At 43.2% G+C, this 16,984-nt stretch overlaps 1 protein-coding gene across 1 annotated transcript in view; it reads right to left on the bottom strand.

Moving 5' to 3' along the window:
• ACIN1 (apoptotic chromatin condensation inducer 1) overlaps nucleotides 1–16,984 on the bottom strand; it is a 122,718-nt gene that overhangs the window by 6,830 nt on the left and 98,904 nt on the right. The window contains exons 8-10 of the mRNA XM_073667051.1: nucleotides 6,624–6,744; nucleotides 1,305–1,350; nucleotides 767–918 (exon numbers count right to left, since the gene is read on the bottom strand). Coding sequence (XP_073523152.1) covers nucleotides 767–918; nucleotides 1,305–1,350; nucleotides 6,624–6,744 — 319 coding nt within the window. The remainder of the gene's footprint in view (nucleotides 1–766; nucleotides 919–1,304; nucleotides 1,351–6,623; nucleotides 6,745–16,984) is intronic.

Below are 16,984 nucleotides of genomic sequence, written 5' to 3' on the forward strand. Positions count from 1 at the left end.
GTTTGGAGGAGAAAGAATGCAGAGTTGCATCCAAAGAACACCATACCTACTGTGAAGCATGGGGGTGGCAACATCATGCTTTGGGGCTGTTGCTCTGCCAAGGGACCAGGACGACTGATCCGTGTACATGAAAGAATGAATGGGGCCATGTATCGTGAGATTTTGAGTGCAAACCTCCTTCCATGAGCAAGGACATTGAAGATGAAACGTGGCTGGGTCTTTCAGCATGACAATGATCCCAAGCACTCCGCCAGGGCAACAAAGGAGTGGCTTTGTAAGAAGCATTTCAAGGTCCTGGAGTGGCCTAGCCAGTCTCCAGATCTAAACCCTATAGAAAACCTTTGGAGGGAGTTGAAAGTCCGTGTTGCCCAGCGACAACCCCAAAACATCACTGCCCTAGAGGAGATCTGCATGGAGGAATGGGCCAACATACCAGCAACAGTGTGTGCCAACCTTGTTTAGAATTACAGAAAACGTTTGACCTCTGTCATTGCCAACAAAGGATATATAACAGTATTGAGATGAACTTTTGTAATTGACCAAATACTTATTTTCCACCAAAATTTGAAAAAAAAATTCTTTCCGAATCAGAATGATTTTCAGGATTTGCTTTCTCATTTTGTCTCTCATAGTTGAGGTCTACCTATGATGTCAATTACAGGCCTCTCATCTTTTTAAGTGGGAGAAATTGCACAATTTGTGGCTGACTAAATACCCCCCCCCACTGAATGTGCGCATTGGGAGTACCTATAGAATTAACACCTACCTTCAGAGACTCTGTGGAGATACTGATAGAGGGCTTTTTCTGTGTGGTGGCAGTGCTGGCACCCCATCGCCTTCGCCGTGCAGGGTGTGCTCCCTCGCTGTCACTGTTTGTAGTAGATGCTGGAGAAGGCTGACTAGAGCACTTTGTAGCTGCTTTACGACAGAAAAAAAATGCAAAATTAAAAAACTGCTTCACAAGCCTAATTATCTACTTTTCCTTGTATACTTTCTACACAAGATGGGACCCTTATACATGCTTTTCTGAATTCTTAATGTCGTGTCTCAATGATAAATAAGAATGCATGGAGAAATCCAGCTTTATTCTTAGCAGCAACTTGCATCAATCTGAGTGGGTTCATAAAAAATAGATTTTATGGTGGAAAGATGCAGATCTTGAGCTAGAACTGTATTTTAGCTTACACACATGCAAGAATCTCCATTTACATGTCTTCCATTATACAGATCCATAACAAGACTAGTATAAGCCACATTTTCAATAGAAAAGAAAATGACTAGAATAAACCCAGATGGCTACTTACATATAACAGAGATCTTCCGTTTAAATGTTCTTGGTGGCGTTGTGCCCTAAATGAAGGACAAAGGGTAGAGAGAAAGGAGGAAGGGGATGGAGGCAATATGACACCCCAGGGAGAAAGATACATGGTTAATCAATTAAATACAAACAATTAAAAAAAATTTAGAAGCAAAGGATAGAAAAAAAAAAAAGAAAAATAAATTGCAGGTAAATCAAGACAAACCCGCCACACTAGGTGTAAGACTGTAGATTACAGAGCACAAGATGGGATGAAGTCACTGAAATCTTAACAAAAGCCCACCACATTCCCCAAAGGCAGATCTGTACTCCCTCCAGAGGAATGGGCTGTGAAGTTATAGTAATACCCAGCCATCTCCCAACTCCTGTGTTCTCCATGACAGAGCTGCTGTCAATTATATGGCAGCCTCATCTCCGCACAGAACAAAAGTTTTGGTTGTTGAGACGCCAAGGATCAGATACTTCAATCCCCCAACATCATCTGTTGGGGTAAGAGTCGGAAGGATACCATTTACATAAGAACAATCCCACAATCCGTCCAATCCCACAATATCAACTGGTTCGGACGACTAATGTGAAAATTAATCAGAGTGTTTGCAATTAATCAGCTTGAAATTTACTGGATATTACTGTAAGTTCACAGGTATCTTGAAGTCTAATTTATATAAAAAGGCTTTTCTAACTGTAGTGCTTTAGTAATATGGGAAAAGGGTCTAAAACACTCATATGGGGAGAATGGGGGTCATATCTAGGGCCCGTGCTGATCTCAATAACAGGGCAGTATTCCACCTGTCTAGTTGAGAGCTGGTTATTGTCTATACTCACTAAAATAAAAGGTTCTAGGGGAGAAGGCAAGAGTGGTCATTGGCTTCAACAGTAAGGGTACGTGCACATGATGAGTATTTGTAGCAGACATTTCTGCATCAAAAAATGTGCCTCTTGGCAGGAAAAACATCTATTAAAAAGGTGTGTTTTTGATGCATTTTTCCCGTGTCACTAAGATGGGTGAAAAGCATGAAAAGAATGGATATGCTGCAGATCTGAAAATGCTTCAAATCTGCAAGGAAAAAATAAGCACTGAAATCTCAGTCACTTTGCTTGTACCAAGAAATGCTTCAGTTCCTATGACAAAACTGCATGGAAAAACATGACAAGAGCATGTGCACGTACCCTTACAGTGTATAAACTTTTGAATATTTGGATGCGCACAGAAAAAAAAAATCCTGCTATATAAGTGTTGTATAAATACACTCACATATATGGCATTTGGTGTAGGGGCTGCATAAATATGGCGCTTGGCCCAAGCTTTCTAACATGTACAAATGTGTTCAGAAAGCAGTAATTTCTTTAGAGACGTTTAGAACGTAACTAATTAAAATGGCTGCCAATTTGACTTTTTTTTTTTCCCCTTACTTGGCAGAAATCAATGCCAGGTGATCACTTTAGGTTTTTGGCATTCATTCACAGTATGTGTGCTCCATTGATGGACCTGTATTAATGCACTGAGGAAAACAGGGCAGAGTGGGTGAGTGTGAGCATGCAAGAGAGTGTAGTGTGAAAAAAAACAAAAAAAAAAACAACACAGTACTCGGACCAATGTTATTCGATATTGCTGCTCAGATAATAGTATTTTTTTTTTGCATAGACCGAATGTAAAACTTGGAGAAAATAAAAAGGCAGCACTCACAAGTATGTTCCGTATTTCAGATGAAATTCACCTGATAACTCAAATCCCATACAGATTAACTGTATAGCATCCGATTTTTACTAGGGATGCATTGCCATTATTAATTTGGTCTGGTAAATTTGATTATCTGCTGATGTGTAAAAATGCAAGCCAAATGGATGAAATGTTTTTTTTTTCTTCCTCAATTACAAAAATGTGTCCATTGGCAAACACCTTTTAATACTTGGAGACACAGTGTATGGATAAAAGTTTTCTCCTCCCTTATGGCAGCCACTTCCTGTAATTGAGAGATTGCTCCTTATACTGGTGATTGAAAATAGTGGCGGGATTGAGAAGTGACCCATGCTCCTTGCGATGACATCGCAGGTGACTGAGATAAGGGACACCATGAAGTGACACATAAGCCAATTCATTAAATGTCTGCACCTCTACAATAACCATATCCAGCTATTAAACGTCCTCGGATCTGGCGCCAATTTTCTGATTAGATTTCCTGTTTACCTGTAAACCCTCACTCCACTGGCATTTGACAAAGCGAGCACAGCCATGTTTGTAAAGAGACAAATCTGCATCACAATATTATAATAGCTTGTTTATGCCATCCTTCGTTGAAGCAATGATTCATTATCAGAGATGCATACATATTAATGTGAAGTATGAAAGTAGACTGGCTGCACGGTGGATGTGTGTGGAATAAAGCATTAGGATATCCTCAGTGAGTTCCGCCTTTCCTTCATACTTTAGACTCATTGGTTTCTGCACCTCCATAAGTGATATGCACAGCGAAGGTTACAGCGGGTTTTTTTGCTGAATGCCAGAAGCTATAGTCAGTGCAGTTGTAGCCAGGGCTGTGGAGTCAGTATAAAATGGACTGACTCCGACAATAAATGCAGGATGTGCTGTAAATGTTTTCATAAGAATCTGGTAATGTTATGAAATGTCCTATGTCTGTCTGTTCTGTTCCTGATCTAAGGATCTCGGCTTTTAGTTGAGATGAATCTGTGCTGCACTTTATGTACACGCTCAGTAGTGAGGCCGTGCTGTCAAGTCTTGAGTCAGTGGTTTGGCTTACCGACTTCACAGCCCTGGTTGTAGCCAGGGTATTTATTCTTTCTACAGCATAAAATAAATCAGGAACCTTTGCGAGGGCAAATGCAAACTCTTTGCAGCTGGGTATTGTGTTTCACTTTTGTATTTTCTCGTTAGATGGGCGGCCTCCATAAGACAACATGCACATTAAGTCATTTTGCAGACGCCTGTATTACTCTAAACGGCTCTAGGACAGCAGAACGGGGAAACCTGATACCCTGCAATACTCCAATCACTTCTGCTCCACCACATTAGCAAAGGTGACAATTCCCAGTATAGCTCCATTCTGTGACTGCACAAACTTCTACACCACGGCTGGTCTAAGTAGGAAGAAAACAAGCAGATCTGATCGAACACTAAAAATTGGTGGGATTATAGACGGTTTTTGCAGGATGAAGGTATGAAGCTGTTTGCAGAGACCCCAATATAATAACTGTGGTTTCCACTCTCTATGGGAACTACAGAGCACCAGCTGTGTTCCACCATGTAGTAATGAATGGGCACCATCGGGTATCATCACATCAGTATTTGTAAGATAAAATCAGGAAAACCAGCAGAAGGCAAGTCTTTTCTTTATACTTTGTTTTCCACTCCTAGTTTTGGCTTACAAATGCTGATGCAAATTACTGATCAAATAGCTCCATGTGACCTGCAGTTTTCCTAAATGGCTGTCAAATGCTTATTAATGTCTGCGCATTCAAAACCTCAATAGAAAACTATGGAGAATTAGAGAGTATACAATTATAATAAAGCTTATAAAACTGCATTACAAACATTTCAGTAAGTCCATCCCAAAAGTGCACTGTAGAGTATTATAAATCAGCAAATTTAAAGGAAAGCAATAACAAAAAAAAACCAAAACAAAAAGAAAGTGAGAAAAAAACAAACAAAACAAAAACAAACTAAAAGCCCCAACAGACTAAGGAGAGAAATTGAAATAGATAAAAAAGAAACCAACGATTAATCAGAGGAGTGATGAAGTGTCCTGGTACCCCGTGTGTCTCTCCCACGTGGCTCAAGAGTGGCCAGCCGGTGCCCCTCCGCTTATTTTGGAATTGGTTTAGTCGTGTGTTTTGGAGGGTAAGATGGGAAGGTGAACGGTGAGGAGGGTGGGTGAGAAGGGGCCTGTCCCCTTAAATCCATGGCAGAGATGGCTTTAAAAGTCTGGTTTGGTAAAGAGTTCAATAGGAGGATGGACTTGTGGAGGACCCCTCATCAGCTAGGAGTCCCATATTTGTTGTTGCAGGCGGGTGCTGTACAAGTGGTGTCACCCTGTGCAATCCTCAGGTCTGGAGTATAGCTGAACACAGCTGGAAAACAGGGTCACATTTCTCCATTCTAGTCATGATGTACATAAGTCACTACTTGGCTTGATCACAGCTCCAAAGACCTGAGTAAAATCCCAAATCTGCTTTTTCAAAGTCTTTCGGTGTCTTTTGTTTTCCATATTTTTAGTGAAACCCAACTTGGAAAATAAAAGAAGCATGTGCATAAAGTCACTTTTGCCAGTCTTTAAGGTGCGGATGGTGGTCATTCAGCAAGAACAATCAGTAAGAAGTCACTTTTGTAAAAGTATTGCCTCCAGACTCCGCATACTGCTCAAGGCTTAGGACGACAACTGTTCTTTCATGGTATAGCGCAAGTTCCTCAGACTGACTCTGAACAGCGAGCTTACACGTTGCAGCAGCTTCTTCTAGAAAGTAGTGGGGCCACACACAAGTAAATGATGCAAGAAGTCCTGATCAGTGTGGGCCACGCGATACATACAAGTACTTTGTAAGGACAGTCTTTCTGCCTGGCAGGAATGGCAGTCACTTTGATAAGACCAATATCCCACTTTAAGTTTCATGTCAGCAGATCTGAAGGTAGCAAGTGTCTCACCCAGCCCTCCTTTCTTTATGCTCATAGCAGCGTCTGTTCGGCACCCCCGGGGCTGCCTGGGTAAAGCTGGGCTCTGACTGGGTGCTGCAGTGCCTGGAAGTCCAGCAGGGTTTTGGTGGAAACGCTGGGGCGATGGGACAGGTGTCTTTACGGAGGAAGGAACGGCACATACACTTATACAGGCTTCGCTGGTGGATAAGGGAGGTGGGAGAGCAGGGAGCACCTTAAAACACCATCTTCCCCCTCCCTCTGAAAACCCAGTTTGGGACCATAGGCCTCAAACTCCCATCCCCCACCCAGGTAAGGACATAAAGTTTACTTATATGGTCAAAACGTGTCAATTCACCCCGGCAATTGTCAGTACAATTTAAGGCCATGTGTGAGGCGTTTTGTCCCAAGCTCCCAAATGAAGTGGGGTCCGCTAACTGTTCTCCCATATACAGGTCTCTTATGTGTGGGAGCTCACACCCATGTCTATGCAGGCTGTATTATAGGCAGGCATCAGTGGCAAGACTTATCTATATTACCACTTCTACAATGGCTGCAGCATGGATATGCAGGAGGTGGGAGACCCCATACATGTGCTCTCCCTTCCCTTATTAGCCATGGGACCCCAGTGATCAGGCGGTGGCAAATACCCACTCCTACCTCTTTCTTCTCATTGGTGTCACAGTTGTCTTCCTGGGATTGGGATGGAGCCATCTCTTGGACCTCACCCTCTGGATGACTCTCTGTGGTATCCATGACAGTGTCCTCTCTCTCTGGGGCACTGCAAGAAATCAATGTCCTGCGATTACTACAAGGACATGTGTGCTTTGTATAGCCTCCCTTATAGCCCAAATCTATACAGCATCCTCCCCTATAGATCCTGACGGTTTGTATGAACCCTGCCCAATCTGAGCACTTGCATCAGCCAGGTAATCTGATGACTTCCTGCACCACACACTACAGGACACTCTCCCTGGACAATACGGAGACACGTCTGCAGGAGACGGTGCACTATTGCTTTAAGAGGCCTAACCACCGAGCCCGATAGTCTGGGGGTGCGCTTGCAGGAAATCGCTGAAACGTCCGCCTCCTGAGGCCTGCAGTCAGTGATCGGCCTCCTCTCCCCATTATGGGCTGTGCTGCTCCCGCCGAGCGCACACTGCGGCAGCCGCGGATCCTGCCCCCTGCTGCTCATCACATGGCCAGACCCAACAAAGGGCGGCTCTCCCCACCCGCCGGAGCGCGGCGGCCCATCCAGAATCCCCTTACCAGTCTTTGTTTTCTGATAACATTTCCCTGGAAGCCGGCTGGAAAGGAAAGGGGGAGGGGAGAGGTGGGCGGAAAGGATCCTCTGGAGGTCGAATAGAATGGGGATGAGGGAAGGGAAAGACAGGGATCGGGGGGAGAGGGGAGAGAAAAGCAGACCGCAATCTGCAGCGAGCGGACGGCACAAGGCCCGTCTGCTCCCGGCGATGCCTGTGCTTGCTCACTGTCCGGCAGGGGAGCCACACTCAAACATGCTCTGCAGCCATCTTGATGATTACCCAGCAGTCCTGCGTGCGGGGAGGAGCCTGGGCGGAGAGGGAGGATCCTGGGGAGAGTGTTACCGGGGGCTGAGGAGCTTTACAGGGCACAAGGTCCGGCTAACCTGCCGGCAAACAATTCGCGTAGGGCAAACGGTCCGGCTAACCGCCGGCTCGCACTTCACGTAGGGCAAACGGTCCGGCTCGCACTTCACGTAGGGCAAACGGTCCGGCTCGCACTACACGTAGGGCAAACGGTCCGGCTCGCACTACACGTAGGGCACGCGGTCCGGCTCGCACTACACGTAGGGCACGCGGTCCGGCTCGCACTACACGTAGGGCACGCGGTCCGGCTCGCACTACACGTAGGGCACGCGGTCCGGCTCGCACTACACGTAGGGCACGCGGTCCGGCTCGCACTACACGTAGGGCACGCGGTCCGGATCACCGCCGGCTCACATTACATGTCAACAAATACCAGATTTGTTGTTTTGCTAACCAAAAAAATGGAAAAAGTGATCACAATAATGATTGCACCCAGAACTGGTACCAATGAAAACTATAGTTTGTCCCACAAAAAAACACAGGCCTTCACACACTTCTACAGAAATATAAAACATTTAAGGGTATCACAAAAGCGACCAAAAAAACCTGAAAATTACATTTATTAGGGGTTTTTTTGTTCACAAAACAAAATCCTTAAGTAAAATATAAAAGTACATAAATATAATATTGTCGTAATCATATAGACCCCCGGAATAAAGATAACAAATTATACTGAATGATGAATGGTGTTTAAAGAAAAACATTTTTTGCTGTTTTTGTTCATTCCCCCATTCAAAAGTAAAAAAGAAGAAAGATTTTTTTAGTCATATGTGCTGCACAATGGTTCTAAACAACTATGGCTTATGTAAGGAATTAGCTCTTAAACAACTATGTTGACTGAAAAATGTAAAACGTAACTCCCAGAATACAGAGACACAGCAAAATGATTTTTTTTGTTTATTTATTGTACAAAAATATAGGTCACTGAAAGGACTTGGGCGGACGGCAAACTCCACTTTAGTGGCCAGTGCCAGGCAGCTACTGCCAAAGCTAATAAAATAATGGGATGCATTAAAAGAGGCATAGATGCTCATAACGAGAACATAGTTTTGCCTCTATACAAGTCACTAGTGCGGCCACACTTCTACATCGGAGCCCAAAAATTGTACACACCATTCTAAGGAGGACACAGCTGAACTAGAGCAGAGATGAGCAACCAAGATTATTAAAGCACCACTCCAGCATTTTTTTAATTAAATTTCACAGCTGGAGTGGTGCTTATAATCCAAGTCCCCACTCCCTATTTGATACTCACCTTTCGGCGTTTTCATCTGCTTTTGTTGCCGCTCCGGTCTGTCTCCTGCAGCTTGACCTGCAGGCTGCTCCAGTGTTTCATGGAGCGCACCGGAAGTCACTGGCCAATGTAAGTCTATGACAGCCTCGTACTGGCTCTCATAGACTTGCATTGAGAGCTTGAGACGTAGCTTCTGAGTTATGGTCACTCTTGTGCCGTAAAACAGTGAAGATGCCAGAGGGCGAGTATATGACCAGGGACAGGGGACTTACACTTAAAGCATCACTCCAGCAGTGAAAAAAAAACAACATGCTGGAGTGGTGCTTTAACCACTTCGCGGCAGAGCCTGTTTTTGCCTTCGTGACCAGGCCAATTTTTACAATTCTGACCACTGTCACTTTATGAGGTAATTACTCTGGAACGCTTCAACGGATCCCCCTGATTCTGAGACTGTTTTTTCGGGACATATTGTACTTCATGATAGTGGTAAAATTTCTTCGATATCACTTGCGTTTATTTGTGAAAAAAATCAGAAATTTGACGAAAATTTAGCAATTTTCAAACTTTGAATTTTCATGCCCTTAAATCAGAGAGATATGTCACACAAAATAGTTAATAGATAACATTTCCCACATGTCTACTTTACATCAGCACAATTTTGGAACCAAAAATTTTTTTTTTTGTTAGAAAGGTATAAGGGTTAAAAGTTGACCAGCGATTTCTCATTTTTCCAACAAAATTTACAAAACCATTTTTTTTTAGGGACCACATCACATTTGAAGACACTCTGAGAGGTCTTTATGACAGAAAATACCCCAAAGTGACACCATTCTAAAAACTGCACCCTTCAAGGTGCTCAAAACCACATTCAATAAGTTTATTAACCCTTCACGTGTTTCACGGGAATTTTTGGAATGTGGAAGAAAACAATGAACATTTAACTTTTTTTTCACAAAAATGTTACTTTAGACCCAAGGGTAACAGAAGAAATGCAATACACAATTTGTAGTGCAATTTCTCTTGAGCGCGCTGATACCCCATATGTGAGGGAAAAATCACTGTTTGGGCGCACTGCAGGGTTCGGAAGGGAAGGAGCGCCATTAGACTTTTTGAATGTAAAATTTGTTTGAATAATTAGCAGACGCCATGTTGCGTTTGGGGAGCCTCTGATGTGCCTAAACAGTGGAAACCCCCCACAAGTGGCACCATTTTGGAAACTAGACCCCTTAGGGAACTTATCTAGATGTGTGGTGAGCACCTTGAACCCCCAGGTGCTTCACAGAAGTTTATAATATTGAGCTGTAAAAATAACATTTTCACATTTTTCCCACAAAAACGTTTTTTCATCCCTTAATTTTGCATTATCATAAGGATAACAGGAGAAATTGCACCATGAAATTTGTTGTGCAATTTCTCATTACAGGGAATCTTCCGTCATGGGTTCTGTCTGAATCACGTATTTCAGAGATTTACACAGAAACTCTGGTGTAAGTGCTCAGACCAGAGCCATACTGCGATCTTTGGGAGACATAATAAACAGATCAGTAGCAGGTGAAGAATTGGTTTTATTTATTTTATTTATTTTTTATGCTGATAAGATTACTTTATTCTTCGGATCGGTGCGATTACAGCGATACCAGATTTATATCGGGTTTTTATGATTGACAGCGGTCACACACTAAAAGACGTTTTTTTTTTTTGCAAAATCTAGTTTTTGCGTCGCCATATTTTGAGAGCTATCATTTTTCCATATTTCGACAGACAGTCATACGAGGGCTTGTTTTTTGTGGGACGAGTTGACGTTTTTATTGGTACCATTTTTGGGTACGTGACAATTTTTGATCGCTTTCTATTCCGTTTTTTGGGAGGTAAAATGAACAAAAAAAACAATTCAGGAATTGTTTTTTAAGTTTTTTTTTATGCCGTTCTGCGTGTGGTAAAAGTGATAAGGCAGCGTTATTCTTCAGGTCAGTATGTTTACAGCGATACTACACTTACCGTATATTGTTTTTTTATGTTTTGGCGCTTTTACACAAAACCATTTTATAGAAAAAATATATATGTTTTGCATCGCTTTATTCTGAGAGCTGTAACTTTTTTATTTTTCGGCTGATGGAGCTGTATGGCGGCTTTTTTTTTGCGGAACAAGATGACGTTTTCAGCGGTACCATTTTTATTTCCATTTTGATCGCATTTTATTGCACTTTTTGTTTGGCGATATGATGAAAAAGCATAGTTTTTTGCTCAGTTTTTTTTTTTTTTTTTTTTTTACGGTGTGCACAGAAGGAGTTAATTAGTGTGACAGTTTTATAGATCAGGTTGTTTCGGACGCGGCGATACCAAATATGTGTACTTTTTTGTTTTTGCATAAATATACGGATTTATTGGTTTAATATTTTATTTATTTATTTTGTGATTTTTTTTTTAACAGTTTGAAAATATTTTGACTTTTTTTTTTACATTTTTACTTAGTCCCTGTATGGGACATTAATTTTTATTTTTCTAATCACTGTTCTCATGCAATGCAATATACATATATTGCATTGCATGAGAGCTTTGCTGACGGTGTAAAGCTGTCATTATCTCCTGCTAGATTTCAGCTGCAGGCTGAGCCTAGCAGGACTCCATACATGGCAGACCCGGTGGCGGTCATGTGACCTCCGGCTGCCATGACAACAGCAGGTCCTGTCAGACATCAGGGGGCCGTCTGAGAGGTAAGTGGACGACCCCCTCTCCTCTCACTATCTTCTAAATGCCGCGATCACTATAGATCGCGGCATATAGAAGATAGCAAAGGGTTAACATCATTGGGACCTGATCCAATCAGGTCCCGATGATGTCCCCTGTCAGAGCTATCGCTCTGAACCGCACCCGCAGCGCTTGCAGGACTACCGACCGTTTATAAAAGACACTGCTCTCTCCTGGTTCTCCTCCTACCTATCTGACTGCTCTTTCAGTGTATCATTCGCTGACTCCACTTCTTCCCCTCTTCCTCTCACTATTGGGGTTCCTCAGGGTTCAGTCCTTGGCCCTCTTCTCTTCGCTCTCTACACAGCCCCAATTGGACAGACCATCAGCAAATTTGGCTTTCAGTACCATCTTTATGCTGATGACACACAACTATACACCTCATCCCCTGACCTTACCTTGGCCGCAGTTTCTAACATCATGTCCGCTCTCTACATGAAACTCAACCTTTCCAAAACTGAACTTCTTCTACTCCCGCCGTCTACTCACCTCTCTAAATCTGACATCTCTCTCTCTCCGTGTGTGGCACCACAATAATGCCAAGCCAGCAGGCGCGTTGTCTGGGCGTTGTGTTTGACACCAATCTCTCCTTCACCTTCCACATACAATCTCTTGCCCGCTCTTGTCGCTTGCACCTGAAGAACATCTCTAGAATCCGCCCCTTTCTCACCTTGGAAACAACAAAAACCCTCACTGTTGCCCTGATCCACTCCCGCCTTGACTACTGTAACTCTCTATTAATTGGCCTCCCCCTCACTCGACTTTCCCCCCTCCAGTCCATCCTTAATGCTGCAGCCAGGGTCATCTATTTGGCTAACCGTTACTCAGACTCCACCGCTCTGTGCCAGTCATTGCACTGGCTGCCCATAAATTATAGGATCCAATTTAAATTGCTTGTTCGCACTCACAAAGCCCTCCACAGTGTGGCGCCCCCCCTACATCTCTTCTCTCATTTCTGTTTATCGGCCTACCCGTTCTCTACGCTCCGCAAGAGACTTTCGACTAACATCAGCACTAATCCGTACCTCCCACTCCCGGCTTCAAGACTTCTCCCGAGCTGCACCTATTCTTTGGAATGCTCTACCCCAAGAAATTAGGATGAACCACAACTTACACAGTTTTAGGCGCTCCCTAAAAACACACCTGTTTAAAGCAGCCCATCACCTTCCCTAATCGAAGTCCTTTTATATTCTTATAGCCCATCCCTTATTTCTCCAAACATAAGTCTCCACCGAACCCAAAAGCACTACAGATACTGGCTGGTGATCAGCTCATGCAGCCTTTATCTATCCCTCATCCCCTCAAGGTGGCTGGACCATCCTTGTAAATAAGCCATTGTACTTTGTGTCACCCCCACCTCATTGTAGATTGTAAGCTCTTACGAGCAGGGTTGTAATTTTTGCTGTAATTATTGTATTATCTTTAGCTATGTTACTTATGACTGTTGTATATGAACCTGTGAATTGTTAAGCGCTGCGGAATATGTTGGCGCTATATAAATAAAGACTATTATTATATTATTATTATAAACGTCGGCGCTGCACAGAGCCCAGCAAGCGCCGACGTTTATGTACAGTGGGCGGTCGGGAAGCGGTTAAGGGAATGGGTGCACTGAAATACAAAGACAGGTTATGAAACTTTGGGTTGTTCAGTTTGGAAAAAACGAAGGTTTACGGGCAATTTTAATACAATGTACAAATATATGATGGGACAGTAGAGCTCTTTCTGTTTTTTTTTACACCTAGGCCTGCGATGGGGACAAGGGGGCATCCTCTACTTCTAGAGGAAAGAAGGTTTCATAATGATCACAGACGCAGATTTTTTACTGTAAGAGCAGTGAGACTATGGAACTCTGCCACATTATGTTGTAATGATTGATTTACTACTAAAATTCAAGAGGTTTGGATGCATAGCTTGAAAATATAATATTACGAGTTATGAGTATTAGATTCTGTAGTGGGACGGTGATCCAGGGAACTAGTCTGATTGCTGTATGTGGAATCGAGAAAGAATTTTTCTACTAATATGGAGCTATTAATGTCTGACCCATGGATTTTTTTTCTTACTCAAAATCTATATAGAGATATAATCAGACGTTCATGTGTCTGCAACCATAATAACCTACATGTGTGACACAGGAACTAGGATAATATAAAATATAACATAACATTTATTGATGGATGAACACGATATAGAGATATATATATATCTCTCTCTCTAACGGGAAAGAGTAACACAACAAAAAGGTCACAGAAGGGTAGTAGCTATATTATTTTCATACAGAAATCAATCAATCAATCATAAGCCAAAATTAAACATAGGTGTGCAACAGGGTCCCTAAATAAATAAATTACAGAATAAAGTGCAAAGTGCTGATTGTAAAGTCTACAGAGATAGAGGCATAGTTACAGTCATTGAAAAAAATAATTATAGCATATGAATGTATGAAGCAAGTAATAATAATATAACCTATACTGACCCAGGTGACCAAATCCAACGCGTGTTTCGCCAGGGGCTTTGACGAGGATATCATCCTCGTCAAAGCCCCTGGCGAAACGCGAGTTGGATTTTGTCACCTGGGTCAGTATAGGCTAGATTATTACTCGCTTCATACATTCATATGCTATAATCACTTTTTTCAATGACTGTGTAACTATGTCTCTATAGACTTTACAATCAGCACTTTGCACTTTATTCTGTAATTTATTTATTTAGGGACCCTCTTGCACATCTATGTTTAGTTTTGGCTTATGATTGATTGATTTCTGTATGAAAATAATATAATAGCTACTACCCTTCTGTGACCTTTTTGTTGTGTTACTCTTTCCCGTAATATATATATTTAATTATTTTATCATGCTCATCCATCAAAAAATGTTGTATTTTATATTATCCTAGTTCTTGTGTCACACATGTAGGTTATTGTGTTCGGTTGTAGGTTGAACTCGATGGAATTCAATCTTAAAAGGTGTTGTCTGGTCCAAATCGATAAGACCTCTTTCACACGTCTGTGTGTCCAGTACGTGTAGTGACAATTTCCACAAGCACTGGAGACACAGACACACTTAGACCCATTCAAATCTATGGGTGTGCGCAGATGTCAGTGTGTTTCCATGGACCATGTGCTCCACATGTAGACATGTCAGTTTCTGGACGACAGCACAGATCACACGGACCCATTCAAGTCAATGGGTCCGTGTAAACACGTACTAGCGCTTTGGAATCAGTGTACAGTTAGAACTGCTCCCAAGCGCCGGGTGCTGAACACTGCCCTCATCAAGGGTTCCCTGTCGGCACTGCGATCAGCACCAGCAGGGACAATGATGAGGGTAGTAGTGTCTATTCCCGCAGTGTCCACCTGTAAAAAGAATAATAAAATAAAAAATCCTTATACTCACCTGTCCTAAGTGTCCTCCTCTGTAATCCATGTGACCGATCAGCAGAGGAGCTGGGGAGAATGCGCTGCTGCAGCAGCGAGTGTCCCGAGAGCTGAGCTCTGAGTGAAAGGACACCGCTCCTGAGCTCAGCTCCGGGGCTCGCTGCAGTGGCTCATTCTCCCCGGCTCCTCTGCTGATCGATCACATGGATTACAGAGGAGGACACTTAGGACATGCGAGTATAAGGATTTTTTATTTTATTATTCTTTTTACAGGTGGACACTGCGGGAATAGACACTACTACCCTCATCATTGTCCCTACTGGTGCTGATCGCAGCGCCGGCAGTTAACCATGATGAGGGCAGCGTTCAGCATCCGACGCTTGGGAACAGCGCTAACTGTACACGGATTCCCAAACGCCGATACATGTGATCCTGATGCGGAACACACGGACGTCTCCAGTACAGTTTTTTTCCAGTACCAGAAATATACAAACGTGTGAAACCAGCCCAAGTCTGCAGTCACTCTGTGTGACTGCAGACTTATCAATGCCCCCAGTGCACACACTATGCGCTGCATGGATTTGCAGATTTCTTAGCTAGGACCGAAGGGTATGTATGAGTTATAAATACCCCCAGCCAGAGCCTGTCTAGTGGGCGTGTCCTCGCTCCATACACTTGTATGGAGCGAGGCCACGCCAACTGGACGGGCTCTGCCTGGGAATATGTATAACGCATACATACCCTCAGGCCCTGGCTCAGAAACCAGAGAATCCCCGCAGCACACGCAGTGACTGCAGACTTATCGATTTGGATCGAACAACCAGTCACTGTCCACACCATGTTTTTTGGCCAACCTCACGCATATTTGTGTAGTAAAAACAATGTCTACTGTAATGTTCCTATAGGCTTATAGTATGTAAATGTATGCAGAGAGTGTGTGTTGGCATAATCAGGACAGGTTCTTATATGAATACCTGGATGTCAATCGCAGACTTCCAGATTAGAATGTGGACAATATCCAACATGATCCTTTTGCATTAAGCCAGGCCAATCGAGGTTAGGTTTACTTTTCTGGCTCATGCTAGCACAAATTTCATATTAACAGATAAAGATCAGGTGGTAGATTACAAAGCCCAATATAGCACATTTTCAGAACCATAAGGCTGAGTTCACACGATGCGTATTTAATGCGTTTCCGCGGCGTTTTTGCAGCTGCGGAAACGCATTAAAAACGCATGGTAGAAGGGCAGCAATGTTCCCCAATTGAAATCCGCATGTGCTGTGCCCATGATGCGGATTTTTCCGCAGCGTGAACGCTGCGTTCAAAAATCCGCAGCATGTCAATTAATTTTGCGTAAACACGGCGTTTTCGCCGCCATTGACTTGCATTAGAACGCACCAATTCCGCAAGACTGCATTTGTACTTGCGTTATTGGCGCGTTCTAATGTGCGGATGGTACCCGGGTGTAGAGGAGAGGAGAGTTTCATCCACACCCAGGTACCATTAAAAAAGCTGTAAAACAAGAATAAAATAAAAAATAAATGTCTATTTACCTTCTGTCGGCCCGAGCTGTGCTCCTGCTTGGTTCCCGGCACTTTGCAGTGAGTTGTAGGACCTGCGCTGACGTCAGAGTCATGTGACGGGTCACGTGACGCTGACGTCGGCAGGTCTTTCAATTCAAAGTTGCTGGCAGCCGGGAGAATGGATTGAGCAGGACAGCGCGGGCCATTCGAGGTAAGTATATACACACTCTCGGGTCACACTATATAAATCCATGCCGTTTGCATGGATTTATATAGTGTGACCTAGTTGTCAAGCACTTTCCAGGTGATGCTAAAATCGCCTGGAAAGCGCTTGTCAATCTGCATGCGGAAACGCATGTGGATCCGCATGTATTCTGCAGGAAAAACGCATGCACAATCTGCATGCGTTTTTTCTGCCAGGGAGATGCAGGAATGATGCAGAAATTTTCTGCTTCATTTCTGCATCGTGTGCACATACCCTAATTGTAGTAATTATGGACGACCATTT

Source organism: Phyllobates terribilis, unplaced genomic scaffold, assembly GCF_046119375.1.
Source record: "Phyllobates terribilis strain yellow unplaced genomic scaffold, ASM4611937v1 Scaffold_1__5_contigs__length_1240528914, whole genome shotgun sequence".
NCBI classification, from domain to species: domain Eukaryota; kingdom Metazoa; phylum Chordata; class Amphibia; order Anura; family Dendrobatidae; genus Phyllobates; species Phyllobates terribilis.